Here is a 21,940-nt window from a genome sequence, read left to right as displayed (position 1 = left end):
AATGTCAAAGATCCACAAAGACAGCAAAACAGGTGGATAAGGTGGCTAAGAAGGTATATTTGTTAGCCAAGGCCTAAAATATAAGAGCACGGACGTTATGATAGAGCTGTATAAATGATTCATTGGGCCACTTCCAGAGCACTGTGTGCCACCACACTGTAGGAAGGATGTGATTATACCAGAAAAGCTGCAGAGGAGATTCAAAAAGGTGTTTCCTGGGCTGGAGCACTTCAGCTATTAAGAAACACTGGCTCAGCTAGGCGAGGGTTGTTTTCCTTGGATTAGAGAAGACTGAGGAGGGAATCTGATTGAGGTGTTCAAAATTATGACAGAAATAGATAAGGTAGATAGAAATAAGCTTTTCCCTTTAGTAGAGGGTCAATAACTAGTGGGCATAGATTTAAAATAAGGGCAGGAGATTTAGTTGGGATTTGAGGAAACCCTTTCTCACTCAGAGCGTGGTAGGAATCTGGAACTCACTGCCTGAAAAGATGGTAGAGGCAGGAACTATCAAAACATTTTAAAGCATTTTTGGATGACCACTTGAAATGCTACAGCATAGAAGACCAAGGGTTTGAAAATGGGATTTGAATAGATAGGTGGTTAATGATTGGAATGACACGATAGGCCAAAGGGGCTCTTTCTGTGGCTGAAAAACAAACTCCATGACAAGCAAATGTTCAAATCTGTGATTGACTCTATCACACGTCACTTTCGAAATCTAAAAATGATTCTGCCAGTCTCTTCCTCATTGTTACAGCGTGTATTTCTATGGTTGGTTCTCTCTTCTTGATCAGAGCGGCATGGTGGCACAGTGATCAGCACTGTCGCTTCACAGCGCCAGAGACCTGGATTCGATTCTGGCCTTAGGTGATTGTCTCTATGAAGTTAGCATGTTTACACTGTGTCTGAATGTGTTTCCTCTGGGTGCTCTGATTTCCTTACTCAGTCCAAGATTTGCAAATTAGGTGGATTAGACATGCTAAATTGTTCTTTAGTGTCAAAAGGTTAGGTGGGGTTACAGGACTAGAGTGAGGAATTGGGCCTTGGTCGACTGCTCTTTCGAAGGGTCAGTGCAGACTTAATGGACAGAATGGTCTCTGCCTGCACTGTAGGGATTCTATGACAGCAGCAAAACTCTACACATACACAAGTCATCCCATTCTGTTTATTCATGGTAAACAGTTTCTAACCAAGGCCTTGTATAATTGCAGCAAAATTCCTTTGCAATACCCCAACATGTACATTATGTATGAACCCAGGATCTTTGCCCTCTGAGACATCAAGACTGCCTGGTTCATTGGAGGATATTGATTTACATTCATCAAAGTTTTTATATGAAAAATGATCTTCAATAACCGATGCGAATGTCCTCTCCAACCGCACATCCAGCATTAGCTGCCCAAACACAAAGAGAAATCAGAAGCAAAACGCACACACAAATACAGGGAAGCGAAGGCACCATAATAATCTTCATTAGTGCCACAAGTAGGCTTACATTAACATTGCAATGAAGTTACTGTGACAATCCCCTCGTTCAGGTACTCAGATGGAGAATTAAGAATGCCCAATTCACCTAACAGGCACGTCTTTCGGGACTTGTGGGAGGAAACTGGAGCACCCATGCAGACAACGGGAGAACGTGCAGATTCTGCACAGGCAGTGACCGAAGCAGGAATCGAACCCTGGGCCCTGGCGCTGTGAAGCAACAGTGCTAACCACTATGCTACTGTGTCTCAAAGACTGCATTTTCATATCAACACACACAGAAACACACACGCACACACACACACACACACACAGAAAGAGAGAGACCCACAAAAACACAGATTCACATTCACAAGCTTAGATAGGGAATGCAAACAATTCCCTGTATGATTTCAGGCTTTCCCAATCATTAAAAAAAACACTGACAGACAGAATACATGTGCTGTAGAAACTTGCCATTAATTGGACACTTAACATTGATGGAATTATGATTCAGACATTGCGGAATAATAACAATTGAAATAATGGCCAAAAGTAGTGATGAATCAACAGTGAAGACCTTGCTAATTAAATACCAGGCTCAATTGAATCTGAAAATAGAGCATCAAAACATCCACAAGTATTTAAAATATTGTTTCATGATTAATATTGCAACAAAGAACTGGACAATAAAAGTCACGCACTTGTGAATCAAGCTCCATGGAATCCAAAATCTAATCACCAGGTTGTTATTGAGCAAAGGTGGATTGACAAACTGAAATGGAATGGATTTTGTTTTTGGAGGCTACAGCTTCCTGTACCGAGCGTTCAAATTCAGATACTTATGTTTAATCAAAAAGTGGGGAATTAAAATCTCCAGAATTAGTTCAAGTAATAATCAATCATGAATCTGACATTGGAGAATTCTATCAATACATTTGATGCAATAACCAATTAAACTGCGGGGTCCAAATGTGATTTAGTTGTTCGAATGTTCACTTGCCTATGTTTCATCCAATTTAATCTACTATCCTTATTCGCAACCTACTCTCATGATCATCCCACAGACCATTAAATATCCCAGCGAGTCTTCATCTCTCTCTCTCTCATGACAAGTCCCCGCATCCTATAATATCCCAACCGGTGCCACGAATGTCAACAAGTCGGTGGGGTGTTTTGCCTTTATATTTGCTGTTCATTGTTATGTCTGTTTGTTTTCTGCTGTCAACAATGATCAGGCATTATCATTTTACAGACTATCCGACATCTCCATAGATATAACTGCAGCAGAATTATTGAGGAATGTAATTACCTGTGAATCAGGTAATTCTCTTCCACCTGTAATTTGGCTGTAAGGTTGGAGGCGTGTCACGTCACTTATTATGCTAACCTATTGGTATATAAGGGCAACAGTAACATGGGAAGCGTTAGAGCTAAAGTTTACCTCAGGCCATCGTTGTGCAGATTACCGACGTCCGCTACAGAAAGAAGGCTGTTTGCTGACAGATCAGTACTATCTGTGCGAAGTGCAGCAAGGCAGAAAAGAAAATGAGGCTGTTGTTTGTTCTTGCCATCGCCTGTTCATCTCTAATTGAAGGTGAGGCTGTTGTCTTTTTTAAAAGTAGTATCACGCTGGCGTTGATGGATAAGACAATAGTTGTCTAAAATGTACAGTGGGGTCTACCATATTCCTACCTATCACCCAGAACAAAGATTCCCGATGGAGTAAAGTGTTGGGGAGAGCGAGAGACGAGTGTGGGGATACGGGAGGGGAAGGGAGAAGAACCCAAGGTTCCCCAAAAAGTCCTGCAGAAAAGAAGAAAGATTGGGGGGCCTGGCCCTCCTAAACCTACAGTGCTACCAGGTAAGCGATGGAGGAAACAGTGAAGGAATAGGTGAGGATGGAGGAGAGCTCCTACACAAGGATGACCCTCCAGGCCCTAGCCAAGGCAGCGCTCCTATCTCGACCTGAAAAACACTCAGCAAAACCAGTGGTGGTAGCCACGCTTCGAACCTGGAACCAGATGAGGCAGCACTCAGGTTTGAGCGAATGTCCACCATGGTCCCCGTCTGAGGCAACCATAAGTTTGCGCAGCTATGCTAGGCTCGATCTTTTAAGAGATAGAGACAGGACAGAGGAACACTGACTGTTAGGGGCTTCTACACAGATAACAGGCTAGCAACTTTAGAGGAACTCACAGACTGCTGCTACTAACGCGAATGAACTCCGACACCTACAGGTTGAGCAATTTCTCCACAAGGAGACCCATAGACCCCGAGGTGCCCTAGAGGTGCCACTGGATGTAGGTAATTTGAGAGCAGGGAACTGCAGTGACCTGTATGGACAAGGGCATGCTCTCCACAGACAACTTAGAATGGGTGTGCTCCCCACTGGACAAAAAACGGGAATACAGGAGGAAGAAACAAGGATGGAATTAGACTGGGGACCATGAACAGGGCCAACTCCACCTCCACTTGTGCAAGGCTTAGCCTCATGCAGCTGACAGGTGCACAGAGCACACCTGACAAGAAATCGAATGAGCAGGTTCTTTCGGGAGGTGGAGGACAAATGTGCAGGGTATGACCCACACTGTGGCCAGCCTTCTTTGAGGAAATGTTCAAGGTTGTGGTGGTAAATGGGTAGAGCCATGCCTGTGAGAGGAGGGGGGGGGGGGGACGACACACAGGAGCCACGAGACAGCGGGAAACAGAGGAGGGGGAGGCTGAAGAATGGCTGTAAAAGACAATAGGGAGCTGAGAGCACAGCCGCAAAGAACAGAACCCCTAAAGAAACACAAATTGCTTTGCAAGTTTGGTAGCATAGTGGTTAGCATAATGGCTTCATAGCTCCAGGGTCCCAGGTTAGATTCCCAGCTTGGGTTACTGTCTGTGTGGAGACTTCACGTTCGCCATGTGTATGTGAATTTCCTCCAGGTGTTCCGGTTTCCTCCCACAATCCAAAGATGTGCAGGTTAGGTGGATTGGCCATGCTAAATTGTCCTTGTGTCCAAAATTGCCATTAGTGTTGGGTGGGGTTGCTGGGTTATGGGGATAGTGTGGAGGTGTAGGCTTGGGTAGGGTGCTCTTTCCAAGAGCCAGTGCAGAACCGATGGGCTGAATGTCCTTGATCTGCATGTTAATTCTATGAAATGGGGAGGAGAGAGAATAGCCAATAGACAAAGGAGGGGAAGGGGAAAGAACCACAAGTATGTAAATAGTAGACAATCACCAACTGTGTATAAGACCTATTTAATGCAACAACAAAAAAGAGTGGGAGGGGGAGCAGATACCAATGGTAGTTCTTGTATATTGTACCCAATACACATGCCCTTGTCTATTGTACATTATATACAATGAAAAAACTACAATAAAAACATTTTTAAAAATGTAGTATTGGTCAAATGTATTGAATAGCTGTGACCAGTTGACTGAAGGTGTGTTCTGTAAGCTCAAATAACTGCAATACAAATGGTCACCCTAAACAATGGGTGGGTTCAGTGGCACAGTGGTTCATACTGATGCCTCCCCACACGAGGCACCTGGTTTCAATTCCAATCTTGGCGGACACTGTGTGTGAACGTGGCTGCATTGATTTTTTCCAGGTGCTCCTGTTTCCTCCCACAGTCAGAAGATGTGCAGGTTAGGTGAATTGGACATATTGAATTGCCCCTTAGTGTCCAGAGATGGGCTGGCTAGGTGGGGCTGTGGGATAGGGTGGGCCTGGGTAGAGATTGCATGGTTCGAAGGGCTCGAGGGACTATCATCTTGAGAGCTCCGCATTTGAAAAGCCTGAGAATTTCTTTCTTTTTTTTTAAACAGTGCAACCTTTGATCTGCAAGCTATGTTCTGGCAGTACCTGCAATCCGACGAACACTACTTGTGTGGCTACGGTCAATAGATGCCAAACGACTTCAACCATATTAAGAACAGGTAATGCTACTCATCATAAAGAACAAAAAAAAACATTTCAATATTGTATGAAAATGTGATTTTCTGAATTTAGAGACATGTTCACTCTTCCTAGGTTGGTAACCCATCTATAGTAATGTATAAACCATGAATGAAGCTCAGACAGTATGTTGTGCAGTCTATTAGTACAATGTATGGAGTGTTGGGGGACCAGAAATCTGCCTTGCTATCGGAGATGTTTTCAAAGTTTCTGGATGAACTATATCACTATAAATTAGTTCTAGTGTCAGAAAGGCACACAAAAATGATCAATTTTAAGCCAGGGAAACAAAGGTGAGACCAGGAGACAGATTTATTTAAGAAGAGCAAATTTCTACAATCCTGAATTCCCAATCCCAGAGAGTATTAGCACAGAATCAATAATCAATTTCAAAATTGAATTGGCTAAGTAATTAAAAAGGAACTTGTTGCAGGGTGGCACGGTGATGCAGTGGGGTGGCACGGTGATGCAGTGGGATGGCACGCTGGTGCAGTGGTTTGTACTGAAGCCTCACGGTGCTGATGACCAGGGTTTGGTTCCCCCGAACCCCTGGTCACTGTGCATGTGGAGTTTGCACATTCTCCCTGTGTCTGCGTGGGTCTCACCCCCACAACCCAAGTATGTGCTGGGTCGGTGGATTTGACACACTAAATTGCCCTTGATTGGAAAAATGTTTAAAAAATGGAACATCTTGCAAGTAAGGGGGTCAGGGCACTGCATTGTGTGTGTGTGTGTGTGTGTGTGTGTGTGTGTGTGTGTGTGTGTGTGTGTAAAGAATTGACGCAGAGCCAAAAAAGTCTTGTGGTCTATTTCAATGTTCTGTAAGAACTAGGAGTAGGAAATTCAGCCATCATAAGGCCACTCCACCATTCAAGACTATCATGGCTCGGCCTCAAAGCCACTTTCTTGTCCATTCTCAATAACCCTTCAACCCATCTCCTCCTTAAATTTATTCTCCCGGCATCCACTGCACTCTGGGCGTATGAATTCAACAGATCTATGATCCTTTGAGGTGAATAATTTCTCCTCGTCTGTTTTAAATCTGCTCCCCTTTATCCTAAAAAGATGACCTCTTGTTCTACATTGCCCCATAAGAGGAAGTATCCACTCTACATTTAATTTGTCAATACCTTTTATCGTCTTGTATACCTCAATTAGATCTCCTCCCATTCTTCAAGACTCGAGAGAGTAAAGGCCTTTATTGCTCAATCGTTTCATAAAACAAACCCCTCATCTCTGAATCAATCCAGTGAACTCTCTCCTCCATCTTCACCACTCACTTTTTATTTCTTCGACTTCATTTTCATTTCTTCCATTGATTCAGTTTTCATCCCCTTTAATTCCTGATTTTCCCTTATCACCATCTCCAACCCCAGCCACCCATGCCCTGGGGCCATCTGTTCCCAAATCCAAATAGGCCTATGAAACACTGCTCACCTTTGTCTTCTTTTTAACACATCTGATCTCGAAATATGCCACTCTCATCATCCAAGATCACCACCATTTATATTCCCTTTGCCTTTTAGGCCAAATCATCTTTGTCAATCTCACCCCAGTCTCCACTTATCAATGGGCCTCTATCCAACCATTAATGATTTTCTTCCCCCCGCCCCCCCCCCCCCCCCCCCCCATCCCCACTACCACTACAGTATAATTCTCATTCAATTTCCAGTTCTTTCTGACTCTGATGAAGTCAACCAGATTCAAAATGTGAGCTGTTTCTTTTCCATAGATGCTGTCAGACCTGCTGAGATTTTCCAGCATTTCCTGTTTTAGTTCCAGATTCCAGCATCCGCAATTATTTGCTTTAATTTTATGCTGAAGGTGTGTTTGTAGCGGTTTGTGGATTTGGCATGTTGCAGATAGAACGTGTCATTTTGGCAATTTCTGCAGAATTTCTCAGTTGGCCATGACTGGATGAATGCTAACCTCCTCCACTTCACATCTCAATCCCCGTATTCCTTGATTCCATGGAATATCTTGAGTATGATTACCTAAACTTTTACTCACGACGGGGAACACTCAGCTACCGGAGTTTGAAATTTTTATTAAAAATCACAACGATCTGATGCAATAAATTAAAAAATATCTAATTTGCAAATGTCTTGAAGCTGTATCGTTGTGTTCAAGATTCTCCAATAGACCACATGGGCGGGATTCTCCAGTCCGCCAGCCACATCTTTCCCGGCTGCACACCATTCGCTGGTGCCGATATTCTACCTTTGCCCCGATTGTCAATGGGATCTCCCATTGAAATCATAAAACTATAAGACATAGGAGCAGAATTAGGCCACATGGCCCATCAAGTCTGCACGGCCATTCAATCATGGCTGTTATCATTCTCATCCCCATTCTCCTGCCTTCTCCCCAGAACCCCTGATTTCCTTATTGATTAAGAACCAATCAACCCATGCCACCATGAGACCTGCCGTCAAGGGTGAGCTGTTGGTAAGAAAATTGAATCACAACGCCGGGCATTCTGGCCAAGGTGGGGAAGATCTCCTTCACTGATGTCCACAGGATCATTCTTGGCTCACAAGGTCATCTCATCAACTTGACATCACAGTTTTCCCCAAGTTTTCAGCAGTGCTCAATGAAACGGCGTAAACATATCAATTAAGACCAGGCCACGTGGCCTCTCCAGCCTGCCTCACCAGTCCATAAGATCGTGATAGAATGGATTGTAACCAAACCTCCACAATTCTAGCTTCCCCCCTCCTATTCATCAAGAATATAAATGGCTCTGCCTTGAAAAAACCCTCAAGGACAAAGTGGCACAGTGGTTAGTATTGCAGTCTCAAAGCGCCAGGGGCTCAGGTACAATTCCAGCCTTGAGTGACTGTATGGAGTTTGCAAGTTCTCACCATTTCTTCCAGGTGCTCCTGTTTCTTCCCACATTTCAAAGATGTGCAGGTTAGGTGGATTGGCCATGCTGAATTGCCCCTTAGTGTCCATGAATGTGTAAGTTGGGTTATGGGGCTGGATAGGGGAGTGAACTAGAGAGCCCTTCCGGAGGGTCGGTGCAGATTTGTTGGACAAATTGACCTCCTGCACTGTGGGACTCTATGATTCTGTTAGCACAGTGAACCCTTGCCCAGCAGAGCAGGTGAAAATTGTAAATGGGAGCCCCATGAGCAGCAGGAGCAAGGGGAAAGATGGTTTCCGAGGGTGCTGCATGGACAAGGTGAGAAGAAATGGAGAGGGGGGAACGAAAGGTCGATCTGTGACGGTCTTTTGAAAGGATGGAAAGTTCGCAAATTTGAAGAAGCACCATAACTGTTCTGAAACCATTACCATTATTATTTTAAAAAAACATGCAGCACGGTGACTCAGTTGTTACCATTGCTGCCTCATGGTGTCGAGGATCCGAGGTTGATCCCAAAAGACTGCCCTTGTGGAGATTGCACATTCTCCCCGTGTCTGGGTCTCACCCCCACAAACCAAAGATGTGCAGGGTCAGTGGATTGGCCAACCAAAATTGTTCTTTTATTGGGGAAAAAAACACTTAAATTTACAATTATAAAAACACTAATCTGTCACTCAGACTCTTGACGACAGTGGGGTCTGCGCTCTGCTGGCAATAGAAGCAGACAGGAATACCTCCTATTTTCTCCTGGGCTCAGTTGCAGGACAGAAATTGTTTTCTCCACCTTATCATATTGAACAAATTCCAAAAAAAGTAGGATTATTTGTCAAGCTTCAACTCATCTGTATTTCATTACAGCGATTTCAGCAAGGTCAACTCTTCAGCAAGGATGTGAAGAAACGTCTACAGCAGTATCATTTAACAGTGGTGGTGGATTAAGATTCTCCAACATAATCAAGTTTTGTACAACTGACTGCTGTAATACCCAGCTAACGCCAGGTAGTGCTTCCTGTGTGATACTGTAATTGAGAGTCAATGCGTTTGTGTAATTGCTGGGTGTTCTTGCACATACCCTGTTATCATCGCTACACTGTTGCTGGCTGTTTTTAAGCTCCTTAACCGGGTGGATTCCCTCTCCAAAACTCTTCAACTCTCTCAATTTCATCATCTTGGAACCTCCTGTGGTCGAGCTTGTGCCTTTCCCATCCAAAAATCTGATTCAGTGATAGTGCCAATTGCATTTTTGTCTAACCTCCCACCCACCAACTATGCCCATCTAGCGTTGCGAACCCATTCACCCCCCCCACCAACAACCCACATGCTGATCACCTGGTCAAATCGCCATTGACTACACAATTTCCCAACTGACCACTGACCCACAAGCTGACCGCCTGGCCGAATCAGCATCACCGACCATTCTAGCCCCCACTGACAACATAATCTCACCAGTGAATATCTCACCCCAGCTTACCATCTGGCCAAATCAGCCAACTAAATACCTGAGCCATACTGAAGGCCAAAGCTCACACACCATCACCAACCATCCCAGCTCTCTCTGACTATCCAATCCCAAGAGTAAACAACTTGCCCACACGCTGATACCTGACCAAATCACCCCACTAACCATGTGAGCCTCATTAAATGCCTAAGCTACCACCACTGAACAACCCAGGCCACAGGGGCTGGGTTTAGCACAGTGGGCTAAGGCAGCTGGCTTGTAATGTTGAACAAGACCAGCAGCGTGCTTTCAATACCTGCTCCAGCCTCCGCGAACAGGCGCTGGAATGTGGCGACTAGGGGCTTTTCACAGCAACTTTATTGAAGCCTACTTGTGACAATAAGTGATTATTATTACATTGGCCACCCAATCCCCCCGTGAAAATCTGACACTAACTAACCACTGGCCACACGCTAACTACCTGGCTGAATTACTCCACAAATGAAAGCATGCTCCTCCAGTTACCACCCTGCCAGCTGTTTACTTTGCTTCTCATTCCAGATCCTGAAAATACAAACGAAAATGGACTGACATGTATGGGATGTTCCAGCACTACCGAGGCGGATTGCACGATGAATCTGAGAGAAGTGAAGTGTGTGGGCACAGAGAATCAGTGTTTGAATGCAACTGGCACTCAGTTCATCACCGGTATGTTCAGCAATTATCTTCCCATTATCTGATCTCTATATTCGGGGAGGCAGGGTGCAGAGTGGTTAGTATCTGCCTCACAGTACCAGGGACCCATGTTGGGTGACTGTCTGTGTAGTCTCCCATATCTACATGGGTTTCCTCTGGGTGCTCTGGTTTCCTTCTACAGTCCAAAAGATCTGCACGTTATGGGGATTGGCCATGCTAAGTTGCCCATCAGCATCCGTAGATGCAGGTTCGGTGTATTGACCATGTGTTACAACATCTTGGGCTAGTGAGTGGTCAGTCCACAGACTCCAGAGTGCCAACATAAGCGACTGAACTAATAATTTGTCTTTTCCTATGACCTTTAGCCGCGATTGCTCCAATAAGTTACAGCCACCAGATTTATAAGTAAAACATTAACAAACTGTTTACTATAAGAGGAAAAGATGAATATGTAAAAAAATAACAAGAAAATGGTCTATCCATGTACATAATCCCCAAACTTTGTCCCCCACCCCACTCAGACGCACACAAGACAGAAACACGGTATGGGTAGGGGAGCATTTAAAAAAAACTGAGCTTAAAGGAAAAAGTCTGCGATTAATCTTAGCTACTGTGTTTGTGGCCTCTGGAGAATAGATTCATTCAAGTTTCAGGTCCGCCAAGTTATTTTACTTGACTGCTGGATGGCGTTTCACACGAGTTTCAGGTAGGTGCAATTCTGACCTTCTACCAGCAGGTGAAGATTTGCACAGGATACGCTTCCAGCCCTCTACCACCTGATGGAGCCTCTGCCACTGAGATATTACTGTAAGAAGTCTAACAACACCAGGTTAGAGTCCAACAGGTTTATTTGGAATCATGAGTTTTTGGAGCATAGCTCCTTCATCAGGTGAGTGAAGAGACAGGTTACACAAACGCAGCATATATAAACATTGCCAGTGATGCAATATGATACTTTGAATGCAAGGCTTTGCAGGTAATTAAGGCTTTACAGGTCCAGATGGTGTGACTGGAGAGAGGGATAATCACGGGTTAAAGAGGTGTGAATTGTTGACCAGGATCTTGGATTCATTTCTCACGACATTTAATCACTCCCCATCTGGCCTGAGCTTGTGAAATCCTGTGAACTGAGGAACTGTCTTCATAGAATTTACAGTGCAGAAGGAGGCCATTTGGCCCATCGAGTCTGCAATGGCTCTTGAAAAGAGCACCCTACCCAAGGTCAACACCTCCACCCTATCCCAGTAACCCCACCCAACACTAAGGGCAATTTTGAACACTAAGGGCAATTCATCATGGCCAATCCACCTAACCTGCACATCTTTGGACTGTGGGAGGAAACCGGAGGAAACCCACAAACACACCAGGAGGATGTGCAGACTCCGCACAGACAGTGACCTAAGGCAGAATTGAACCCGGGACCCTGGAGCTGTGAAGCGATTGTGCTATCCACAATGCTACCATGCTGCCCTGTGCTGTGCTGCCTTGGTTTGAGACAACTCACACCTCTTCAACCTGTGATTATCCCTCTCTCGAACGAGAAAATGCTGGAAAATCTCAGCAGGTCTGGAAGCATCTGTAAGGAGAGAAAAGAGCTAACGTTTTGAGTCCGATGACTCTTTGTCAAAGCCCTCTCTCTCCAGTTGCAGGACCGCTCTCTGAACCTGTAAAGACTTAATTACCTGCAAAGTGTCATCTTGCATCATTGGCTTTGTCTATATGTCTGTGTTTGTGTGACCTTCCTCTTCACTCACCTAATAAAGGACCTGCGCTCTGAAAGTTCATGATTCCAAATAAACCTGTTGGACTTTATCCTAGTGTTGTAAGACTTCTTACTGTGCCCATCCCAGTCCAATGGCAGCATCTCCACATCAGAGATATTACCGGGCTTTAAATCGGATGGTTTGCAGATGTTTAGTTGGCTGATTTTTTTTTCCAAATTTAGAGTACCCAATTAATTTTTTCCCAATTAAGGGGCAATTTAGCATGGCCAATCCACCTAACCTGCACATCTTTCGGTTGTGGGAATGAAACACACGCAGACATGGGGAGAATGCGCAAACTCCACATGGACAGTGACCCAGGGCCGGGATTCGAACCTGGGTCCTCAGCGCCGCACAGTCACTGTGCCACATGTTACCAATAGTTTGGCTGATTTTCTGTACAGACTCCAGGTGTATTATAAAGAATGCTATCAGTTTAAGCTTCAATTTGAGCTCCTCCCAGCCCTTGACAGAGTTAGAATGTTACAGACTTGTCGAAAAATGGCTTGCCCTTTCTCATTCCTGCGATTTCTGGCAGAGTTCTGTTTTTGTTGTGTCTTGTAAACAAGAGCCTTCACTGGTCTGATTGGTAGTTTCTAAAATACCCTGCCAGTGAAAGAAAATGTTTCTCAAAACTGAAGACAAAATGGAGCTCTTCAGATGACTCACCTTCCTCCCAGCAGATTCTGAATGGCTTCACCAATCACAGACAACAATATGAGATGAATAAAAGTTTTGCATTCACCAATCTGCTGCTTGCCAAGCCTATCAAACTGATATCATAGGCTCAGCGGCGGAACCAAAGGGGACATCTGGCCTGGTCTTCAAACGGAAATATGTGTTGCAGCAGCTAGCAAGAAGATTGTGACACAGGGATAGGGCAGGTGTGTGGGCTCGGTGGAATGCACTTTTGTTGGGTTGGTGCAGATTTAATGGGCCCAATGTGCTCCCTCTGCATTGTTGGGATGCTATTCCAACCGAGTGCCAGTGCTTAATTTTCGACCAAACCCATTCACCACTGGTTATGCCATTAATGTTTGTTCTTGCTGCAACTTCTTCCGGCACTGGGGGTGAAAAAAAACTTCTGGTCACCTGAAAACTTTACTGAAACCTAAATCTACATTTGAAAGTGCAATCTGCTGAAATCCCATTGAAGGTGGCTGTAATTCAGGGGATGTAACTCTGGGCACCGCTTCACCAACGATGCGTTTCCACAGAGAGGTGTGTCGGAAACAAATATCAGCTGCATATGAGATGCTGAAAATGTATGGAGAGGCATTGAGGACAAAACAAAAGTGCCCAATTCGTTTTTTCCTCCAAGGGACAATTTAGCGTGGCCAATCCACCTATCCTGCCCATCTTTGGTTTGTCCGAGACACTGGGAGAATGTAAAAGAAATCCTGAAAGGAAGATCAGAACCCATGAGATTAAAGGGACAGCGGAATAACTGGTACATAATTAGATGAGGGACGGAGAGCAGGTATGGCCAGTTAATGCAATTGGTGAAATAATGTAAAGAAAGATGGGCGCAAAAAAACATAATTGCTTACGGAGCTTTTGGAACGACATAGAAATCCAACTATTTCGCACGCTACTTGATCTGATCTGTACCTGTTCTAGCGGCCAGCTGTACTGTACATGTTTTCTGTTTCCAGCCCCCTCTCAGGCAATTGTCTTCAAAGGATGTGCGACTGCGACTCTTTGCACCGGGACACCTGCTTTGGGAGAATTTCTCATATCATTGCCTGGAGGGACCCAATGTAGCGCTGCAACAGGTAATGACGACATTTTTGCAATGGTGTGTCTCAGTGTTGGGCACGAGGAGCAGATAGCGTGCTGGAATTGCAAACTCCCTTCTGTTCAAAATAGCCCTTTGATGGGTGGACAGATAATTCTGAAATATTCCTTCCCTTCTCAGATCTTGATGTGGAGATGCCGCCGTTGGACTGGGGTGAGCACAGTAAGAAGTCTGACAACACCAGGTTAAAGTCCAACAGGCTTGTTTCAAACACGAGCTTTCGGAGCACTGCTCCTTCCTCATGTGAAAGCTAGTGTTTGAAACAAACCTGTTGGACTTTAACCTGGTGTTGTAAGACTTCTTACTGTTCTCAGATCTTGGTCATTCTGCAGATTGATTCGTTCGAGTGAAGCAGCACACTCGGCCTGTTATCCCAAACTTTATAACGTAGTGAACGCCACTGCGCCGCTTTCCTCTAAAATAATCTTTAACATTCCATCCCATCAAATAATTAACAGTTTTCTCAGAATGTTTACCTTTAAGCTGCTCAATGATGGAGCATATACAACTTGGGGTGGGGGGGGTGCGGTTTTGTCAGTTCTGAAGCCAAGGCTGCTGCTCATGGGGTATGTCCCTCACGACAGCTCACGAGTTTTTGAATTCACTAACAAATCTTGAAGTGTGGGTTTGCCGCACATACGGCTCACCACTGCCCTTCACGAAAACACTGGCCTCCTGCCGGGCGCAATACTCCGCCCCCCACGACGGGTCGGAGAATAGTGGGAGGGCCTTGCCGACATTTTCCCCGACCTCCCGCTATTCTCCCCCCCACCACGGCCGCCCCCCGACACGAATCGCTGCTCGTCGTTTTTTTACGCTGAGCAGCGATTCTCCCCTAGCCGATGGGCCGATTTCCCAGGCCTTTACGGCCATTTTCACGAACGGCAACACACCTGCTCTCACTATTCGTGAAAACGGCCGCAAAGTGCCGTTCTGGGGAACCATGGCACCGATTGGCACGGCCGTGCCAAGGGTGCCATGGGCCCGCGATCGGTGCCCACCGATCGCGGGCAGCGGGTCCGAACCCCGTGCACTCTTTGTTCCTCCGCCGCCCCGCTGGATCAGTCCGTGGGGCGGCTGAGGGGCATACCGGCCCGCGCATGTGCGGGTTTCACACACATGTGTGATGACGTCATCCGCGCATGCGCAGGTTGGAGCCATCCAATCCGCGCATGCGCGGCTGATGTCATTGTGCGCGTCAGCCGCCGTTAACTTTGGCGCACGGGCATAGCGAAGTTCGCTAAGCCTGCGATGCCGAGGTTCACGGGGCCCCGCTGCTAGCCCCGACCGGGGAGCAGAATCGGGTCCCGACAGGGGGCGCGGAGGCTGCCGGGAAACACGGCCGGGTTCACGGCAGCCTTCACGACTCTCTGCATTTGCGGAGAATCGCGCCCGTCGTGTCTGGCTTGCACAACTCCAGAATTTCACTCCTGAGAGCTCCAGGAAAGAATTGCAGCAGCGCCTAAATCCGATTGGGGGGGGGTTGGGTCGTGGCATAGATAAAAACAAAATACTTCGGAAGCTAGACATCGGAAATGAAAACAGGAAATGCCACAACTCAGCAGCATCTTTATCATGCTGGTAGAATTCCACCGCCCTGCTTAATTGGTCCCGTCTCTGCTTCCACGGGGCCAGCGTTTACATTAGGAATACTCAACCTTGTTCTGGTGCCAATTTAAAAAAAAAACATAATAAACCTCTTAACATGATGCTTATATTCCTGGCGGGGTTCACTTTCATGTTATTTTTTTTCCTACTTCATCAACTTTTTAAAATCGCCATTTGTTAGTTTCTAAAACATTTCCAATCCTCAAACTCACTTCATTCTTCGTCACACGAGAAATCTTCCTTAACTTCCCAATGAGCCAAGGATGAATGTTTCCCACTCAGATTCCTTTCACAATTCCTGTGAACAGGTTTGAGTTGTTCCTTCAGGATTTACCCACGTTTTATCTATCATGTCAATTGCTTAATCAAGCAACCAGCACTCTTGTTCTTACAATTGTAATCGACTCGTTTAAGCATAAGATTATTGCCTGATAATGCGCCACTCTCAAACTTAATATGGAAATCAATTGTGTTGGACTGAAATATCTTGCACTCAGAATTAATATAGAATTCAATTTCATCACTGCAGACGATTGTTTCCTGTGAAAGTGCTGATTAAACCTGCATCATCACACAATAATGATTAAAATAGCCAAGTAGGTGGGATTCTACGTTCCCCTGCTGCGTGTTTCTCTGTGATGCGCCCTTCGCTGGTCGCGGGATTCTAGCCTCCTGCTGCTTACATAGACACATAGAAGATAGGAGCAGGAAAAGGCCTTTTGGCCCTTCGAGCCTGCTTCGCCATTTATCACGAAGTAGTGATGGGCAAGCTAATGGGGCTAAAGGTAGACACGTCTCCTGGCCCTGATGGAATGCATCCCAGAGTGCTAAAAGAGGTGGCTAGGGAAATTGCAAATGCACTAGTGATAAGTTACCAAAACTCACTCGACTCTGGGGTGGTCATGGCAGATTGGAAATGAGCGAACATGACACCACTGTTGAAAAAAGGAGGTAGGCAAAAAAAGTGGGTAATTATAGGCCAGTTAGCTTAACTTTGGTAGTAGGGAAGATGCTGGAATCTGTCATCAAGGAAGAAATAGAGAGGCATGTGGATAGGAAATTGTCCCATTGGGCAGACGCAGCATGGGTTAATTAAGGGCAGGTCGTTCCGAACTAATTTAGTGGAATTGTTTGAGGGCAGTACCAGTGCGGTAGATCCAATGGATATGGTATATCTGGATTTCCAGAAAGCTTTTGACAAGGTGCCACACAAAAGATTGCTGCATAAGATAAAGATGCATGGCATTAAGGGTAAAGTAGTAGCATGCACAGAGGATTGGTTAATTAATAGAATGCAAAGAAAAGAGTAAGGATTAATGACAGTTTCTCTGGTTGGCAATTAGTAGCTAGTGGTGTCCCTCACGGTTCAGTGTTGGTCCCACAATTCACAATTTACATAGATGGTTTGGAGTTGTGGACTAAGTGCAATGTGTTCAAGTTTGCAGACAACACTAAGATGAGTGGTAAAGCAAAAAGTGCAGAGGTTACTGGAAGTCGGCAGAGAACAAAGAAAATTACAGCACAGGAACAGGCCCTTTGGCCCTCCCAGCCTGCGTCGATCCAGATCCTTTACATAAACCTGTCGCCTATTTTACAAGGATCTACTTCCCTCTGTTCCCAGCCCGTTCATATATCTGTCTAGATGCATCTTAAATGATGCTATCGTGCCCGTCCCTACCACCTCCGCTGGCAAAGCGTTCCAGGCACCCACCACCCTCTGTGTAAAAAAACTTTCCACGCACATCTCCCTTAAAGTTTCCCCCTCTAACCTTGAAATCATGACCCCTTGTAATTGACACCCTCACACTTGGAAAAAGCCTGTTGCTATCCACCCTGTCCATACCTCTCATAATTTTGTAGACCTGACTCAGGACCCCTCAACCTCCGTCTTTCCAACGAAAACAATCCTAATCTACTCAACCTTTCTTCATAGCTAGCATCCTCCATACCAGGCAACATCCTGGTGAACCTCCTCTGCACCCGCTCTAAAGCATCCACATCCTTCTGGTAATGTGGCGACCAGAACTGCACGCAGTATTCCAAATGTGGCCTAACCAAAGTCCTATACAATTGTAGCACGACCTGCCGACTCTTGTACTCAATACCCCGTCCAATGAAGGCAAGCATGCTGTATGCCTTCTTGACCACTCTATCAACCTGCGTTGCCACCTTCAGGGTACAATGGACCTGAACTCCTAGATCTCTCTGTATATCAATTTTCCCCAGGACTCTACCATTGACCATATAGTCCGCTCTTGAATTGGACCTTCCACCTCGCATGTGCCTAGACTGAACTCCATCTGCCATTTCTCTGCCCAACTCTCCAATCTATCTATATTTTGCTGTATTCTCTGACAGTCCTCCTCGCTATCTGCAACTCCACCAATCTTAGTATAATCTGCAAAGAGGGATTTGGATAGGTTCAGTGAATGGGTTAGGGTCTGGCAGATGGAATACAATGTTGACAAATGTGAGATTAGCAAAAGGGATTATTATTTAAATGATAAAATATTAAAACATGCCGCTGCGCAGAGAGACCTGGATGTGCTAGTGCATGAGTTGCAAAAAGTTGGTTTACAGGTGCAACAGGTAATTAAGAAGGCAAATAGAATTTTGTCCTTCATTGCTAGAGGGATGGAGTTTAATACAAGGGAGGTAATGCTGCAATTGTATAATGTGTTAGTGAGGCTACCGCTGGAGTATTGTGTTCAGTTTTGGTCTCCTTACCTGAGAAAGGACGTACTGGCACTGGAGGGTGTGCAGAGAAGATTTACTCAGTTAATCTCAGAGCTGAAGGAGTTGGATCATGAGGAGAGGTTGAGTAGACTGGGACTGTACTCGTTGGAATTCAGAAGGGGGGGGGGGATCTTGTAGCAATGTAAAAAATTATGAAGGGAATAGATACAGTTAGGTTGTTTCCACTAGCGGGTGAAAGCAGAACTTGGGGGCATAGACTCAAAATAAGGGGAAGTAGATTTAGGACTGAGCTTAGGAGGAACTTCTTCACCCAAAGGGTTGTCAATTTATGGAATTCCTTGCCCAGTGAAACAGTTGAGGGTCCTTCATTAAATGTTTTTAAGAAAAAGATAGATAGTTTTTTGAAGAATTAAGGGTTATGGTGTTCGGGCTGGAAAGTGGAGCTGAGTCCAAAAAAGATCAGCCATGATCTCATTGAATGGTGGAGCAGGCTCGAGGGCCAGATGACCTACTCCTGCTCTTCATTCTTATGTTCTTATATGATAGTCCCGCAACCCCTGGAATCAGTCTGGTGAACATTCACTCCACTTCCTCGAGAGCAAGACAATCCTTATCAATACTTGGGAGCAGCGGGTGGGGGTGGGGGGGGGGAACCCATTGGCAGGGGTGCGCTGTCATTGGGAAAAGTGAATGTCGATGAATGGGGAATTCCGGCAATGTCTCATTGATATCAAAGATGGAGGGTGAGATTCTCTGTTGTCAACATGGAAATCGCTTTTGGCATTCGGCCAGAAAATCAACGTGCGTGCCAAAATCGGTGGCAGCATACTCTGGGAGTACGCTAAACGCCATATCAACAGCCTCAGGACGTTGACTGAGGCCCTCCCCCTATGCTCTGCCCCAGCCCAGCCGAGTTTCCGAAGGCATGGGTCTTTCACGCTATTTTGTGTCGGGAACTCGGCCTAGCGGCTGTGGAGTCAGCTCAGCACTGCCACAGTCAGGGGAGAGCCGATCGTGGACAGAGGGTCTTTGGCAGTGGCTCGGGCACTGTTGGGGGTGGTCTGGGGATTGCGAGCTGTCCAAAGTGGAGGCACTATTTGGCAGGCTGGATCTGCTTGCAGCCGGTGCCATGTTGCACTGTTTCAAGTGCTGCAGGCCGCCATTGTGCGCATGTGCGGCCACGGACCCGGCAATTCTCTGGCCGTATCAGCAGCTAGAGCTGGGTGCTCTATGCTGATTTGATGCTAGCCCCCAGCCAAACACAGGATCTGTGGCTGTTTTGCGCTGAATTTTCAGTTGTAAAACACCATGGGCGGAATTCTCCGCAAGGCCCAACGCCATCGTGAACCCTGGAGAGGTTCACGATGTCGTCGGAAGCCTCTTCCGGCCCCCTATTCTCCCCTACACGGGGGGCTGTACCGGGAAATACGGCGGCTGGGCATTGTCCCTGGTTTCAAAGCCCGGCGCGCCAAGAATGATGCCGCAGCGGTGCCTAATGATGTCAGCCGCGCATGCGCGGGTTGGACCGTGCATGCGTGGTTGCCGTCATTCCACTCAGCCACCCTGCAGGACGTGGTGGCTTGATCTTGCGGGGCGGCGGAGGGGAAAGAGTGCGTCCCCTTGAGACGGTGGGCACCGATCGCGGGCCAGTCCCCTCCCGAGCATGATGGTGGTGCTCGCTCCCCAATCTGCCCCCCGTAGGCCCCACACTTACCTGGCGCGCCACGTTCACGACAGCAGCGACCAGGTGTGGTTGCCGCTGTCGTGAACAGGTCGGCAACGGCAGGCCGCCGTGAAAAATGGCGGCCCGCGTTTCTCCGAACGGCGTGTCGGAAAACCGGACACGCCATCTTGGGGGGAGAATTGCGGGAGCTGCGGGAGCGGACCACCCGCTATTCTCCCACCCATCGTGGTTGCGGAGAATCGCGGCCCATTGTTCTCATGCTGGCGTCACGACATAGCCTGAAAACTGAGAATCCAGCCTTGAGTTTGTATTTCGGGGTCAAAGGCTTTCTTAACCAAACTACTTTCCTTGTTTTCCCCTAACTCTGAAATTGTTACAATGTTACAATCTACAGGTTCCAGCACGACCGTGGTTCCGACCACCCCGACCACGGCTCCGACCACCCCGACCACGGCTCCGACCACCCCGACCACGGCTCCGATCACCACGACCGTGGCTCCGACCACCCCGACCACGGCTCCGATCACCACAACCACGACACCGACCACCACAACCACGACACCGACCACCACGACCACGACCACACCAAGTAGCAGTGAAAGTGGTTCAGCGTCGAGTAACAGCGGAGAGAGTTCAGACTGAAAACACACGGGACTCTGAATCGAGTTTGTTCCAACTGCGGACATTCAGTGCGATTGGATGAGTCCCGAGTGTCTGTTTGAACATGACTGGGGTGTACTTACTCCTCTTTAATGTGCAACTGTAACAGCCTTTAATTGAATAATTCTGTCCTTTCTTTGTCTCTTGAGTTTAAACAGTCCGTAAGAATTACAATGAATTTCTTTTCTTTATCTGTGCATCGATCTGCACCACAGAACCTTTATTAATATCACAATATTTTAAAAACACGCTTGTATCAATTGAGAACTGAGATGAGGGGAGTGAGGGGAGACAGCAGGTGGATTGCTGACATAACAGGGAGACGTTTAAAGGATTTATTTTACAGGTGCACAACAGGACAAGGCTACAAAGACAGCGGGGCAAGACATAATAAGAAAGGAATATGTAAATCGGGCAATAACATTGAAAACTACCAGTAAAGAAATGTAGATTCCATATGGAAAGTAGACTGCTTGCCTTGTTTTCTGTAAATGACTGCCTGGAATTGACTCAGTGTAATTTTAACCTGCCTTCAACCGAATAAATTTATCCCAGATCTAACATTTCTTGTCACGTGGTATTCTGTTGGCAGTCAATGTGTTAAATCCTCACATGAACTCAGAAGGTTTACAATCAGCTCCACAATTTTCCCTCTATTATTTCCGGGACCACTTACAATGCCAAGTCATGCTGGGGTTGGATTGGCGAATCTATTAAAAGCGGAACTCGCTCGAGATTTTACTGCCTCTGAAAGTAAGGGGGTGCTGTTTTACTCCCTCGTCTACTGATTCCGGCCTTTCCACAGCCTCCATCCCCACTCTAAACCCGGCCGGACTGACCCCCCCCCCCCCCCCCCAAATAGGAGAAAATATTCAGGATGGGACTATGTCGCTCTTTTGAAAATGGTGACTCGCCTGGACAGAGGCCACGGGGAAAAACTGTTTTGAGTAGCAGTGCGGTAGCACAAGTGGATAGCTTCACAGCGCCAGGGTCCCAGGTTTAATTCCCTGCTGGGTCACTGTCTGTGCGGAGTCTGCATGTTCTCCCCGGGTCTGCGTGGGTTTCCTCCGGGTGCTCCGGTTTCCTCCCACAGTCCAAAGACATGCAGGTGAGGTGGATTGCCCATGCTAAATTGCCCTTAGTGACCAAAAAGGTTAGGAAGGGTTATGGGGATAGGGGGAAGTGAGGGCTTAAGTGGGTCAGTGCAGACTCGATAGGCCGAATGGCCTCCTGCTGCACTGTTAACTTTCTATGTTCTACTTTCTATGTTCTAACATAGAACATATGTTCTATGGAAACATAAAAAGTTCGAAA

General features: G+C 46.4%; 1 protein-coding gene across 1 annotated transcript; it reads left to right on the top strand.

Moving 5' to 3' along the window:
• The first annotated feature begins 2,881 nt into the window (after nucleotides 1-2,881).
• On the top strand, nucleotides 2,882-21,187 carry LOC119975000 (threonine-rich protein-like). Its single transcript, XM_038814427.1, has 6 exons — nucleotides 2,882-3,064; nucleotides 5,287-5,397; nucleotides 9,141-9,281; nucleotides 10,282-10,428; nucleotides 13,835-13,954; nucleotides 20,361-21,187. The coding sequence occupies exons 1-6, from the start codon at nucleotides 3,016-3,018 to the stop codon at nucleotides 20,606-20,608; spliced, it is 816 nt and encodes a 271-aa protein (XP_038670355.1). The 5' UTR covers nucleotides 2,882-3,015; the 3' UTR covers nucleotides 20,609-21,187.
• The last annotated feature ends 753 nt before the right edge of the window (nucleotides 21,188-21,940 follow it).

The sequence above is a fragment of the Scyliorhinus canicula genome, chromosome 12 (assembly GCF_902713615.1).
Source record: "Scyliorhinus canicula chromosome 12, sScyCan1.1, whole genome shotgun sequence".
Lineage (NCBI taxonomy): Eukaryota > Metazoa > Chordata > Chondrichthyes > Carcharhiniformes > Scyliorhinidae > Scyliorhinus > Scyliorhinus canicula.
Note: the sequence above shows the minus strand (reverse complement) of the source record. Positions and strands in the feature narration are given on the sequence as shown.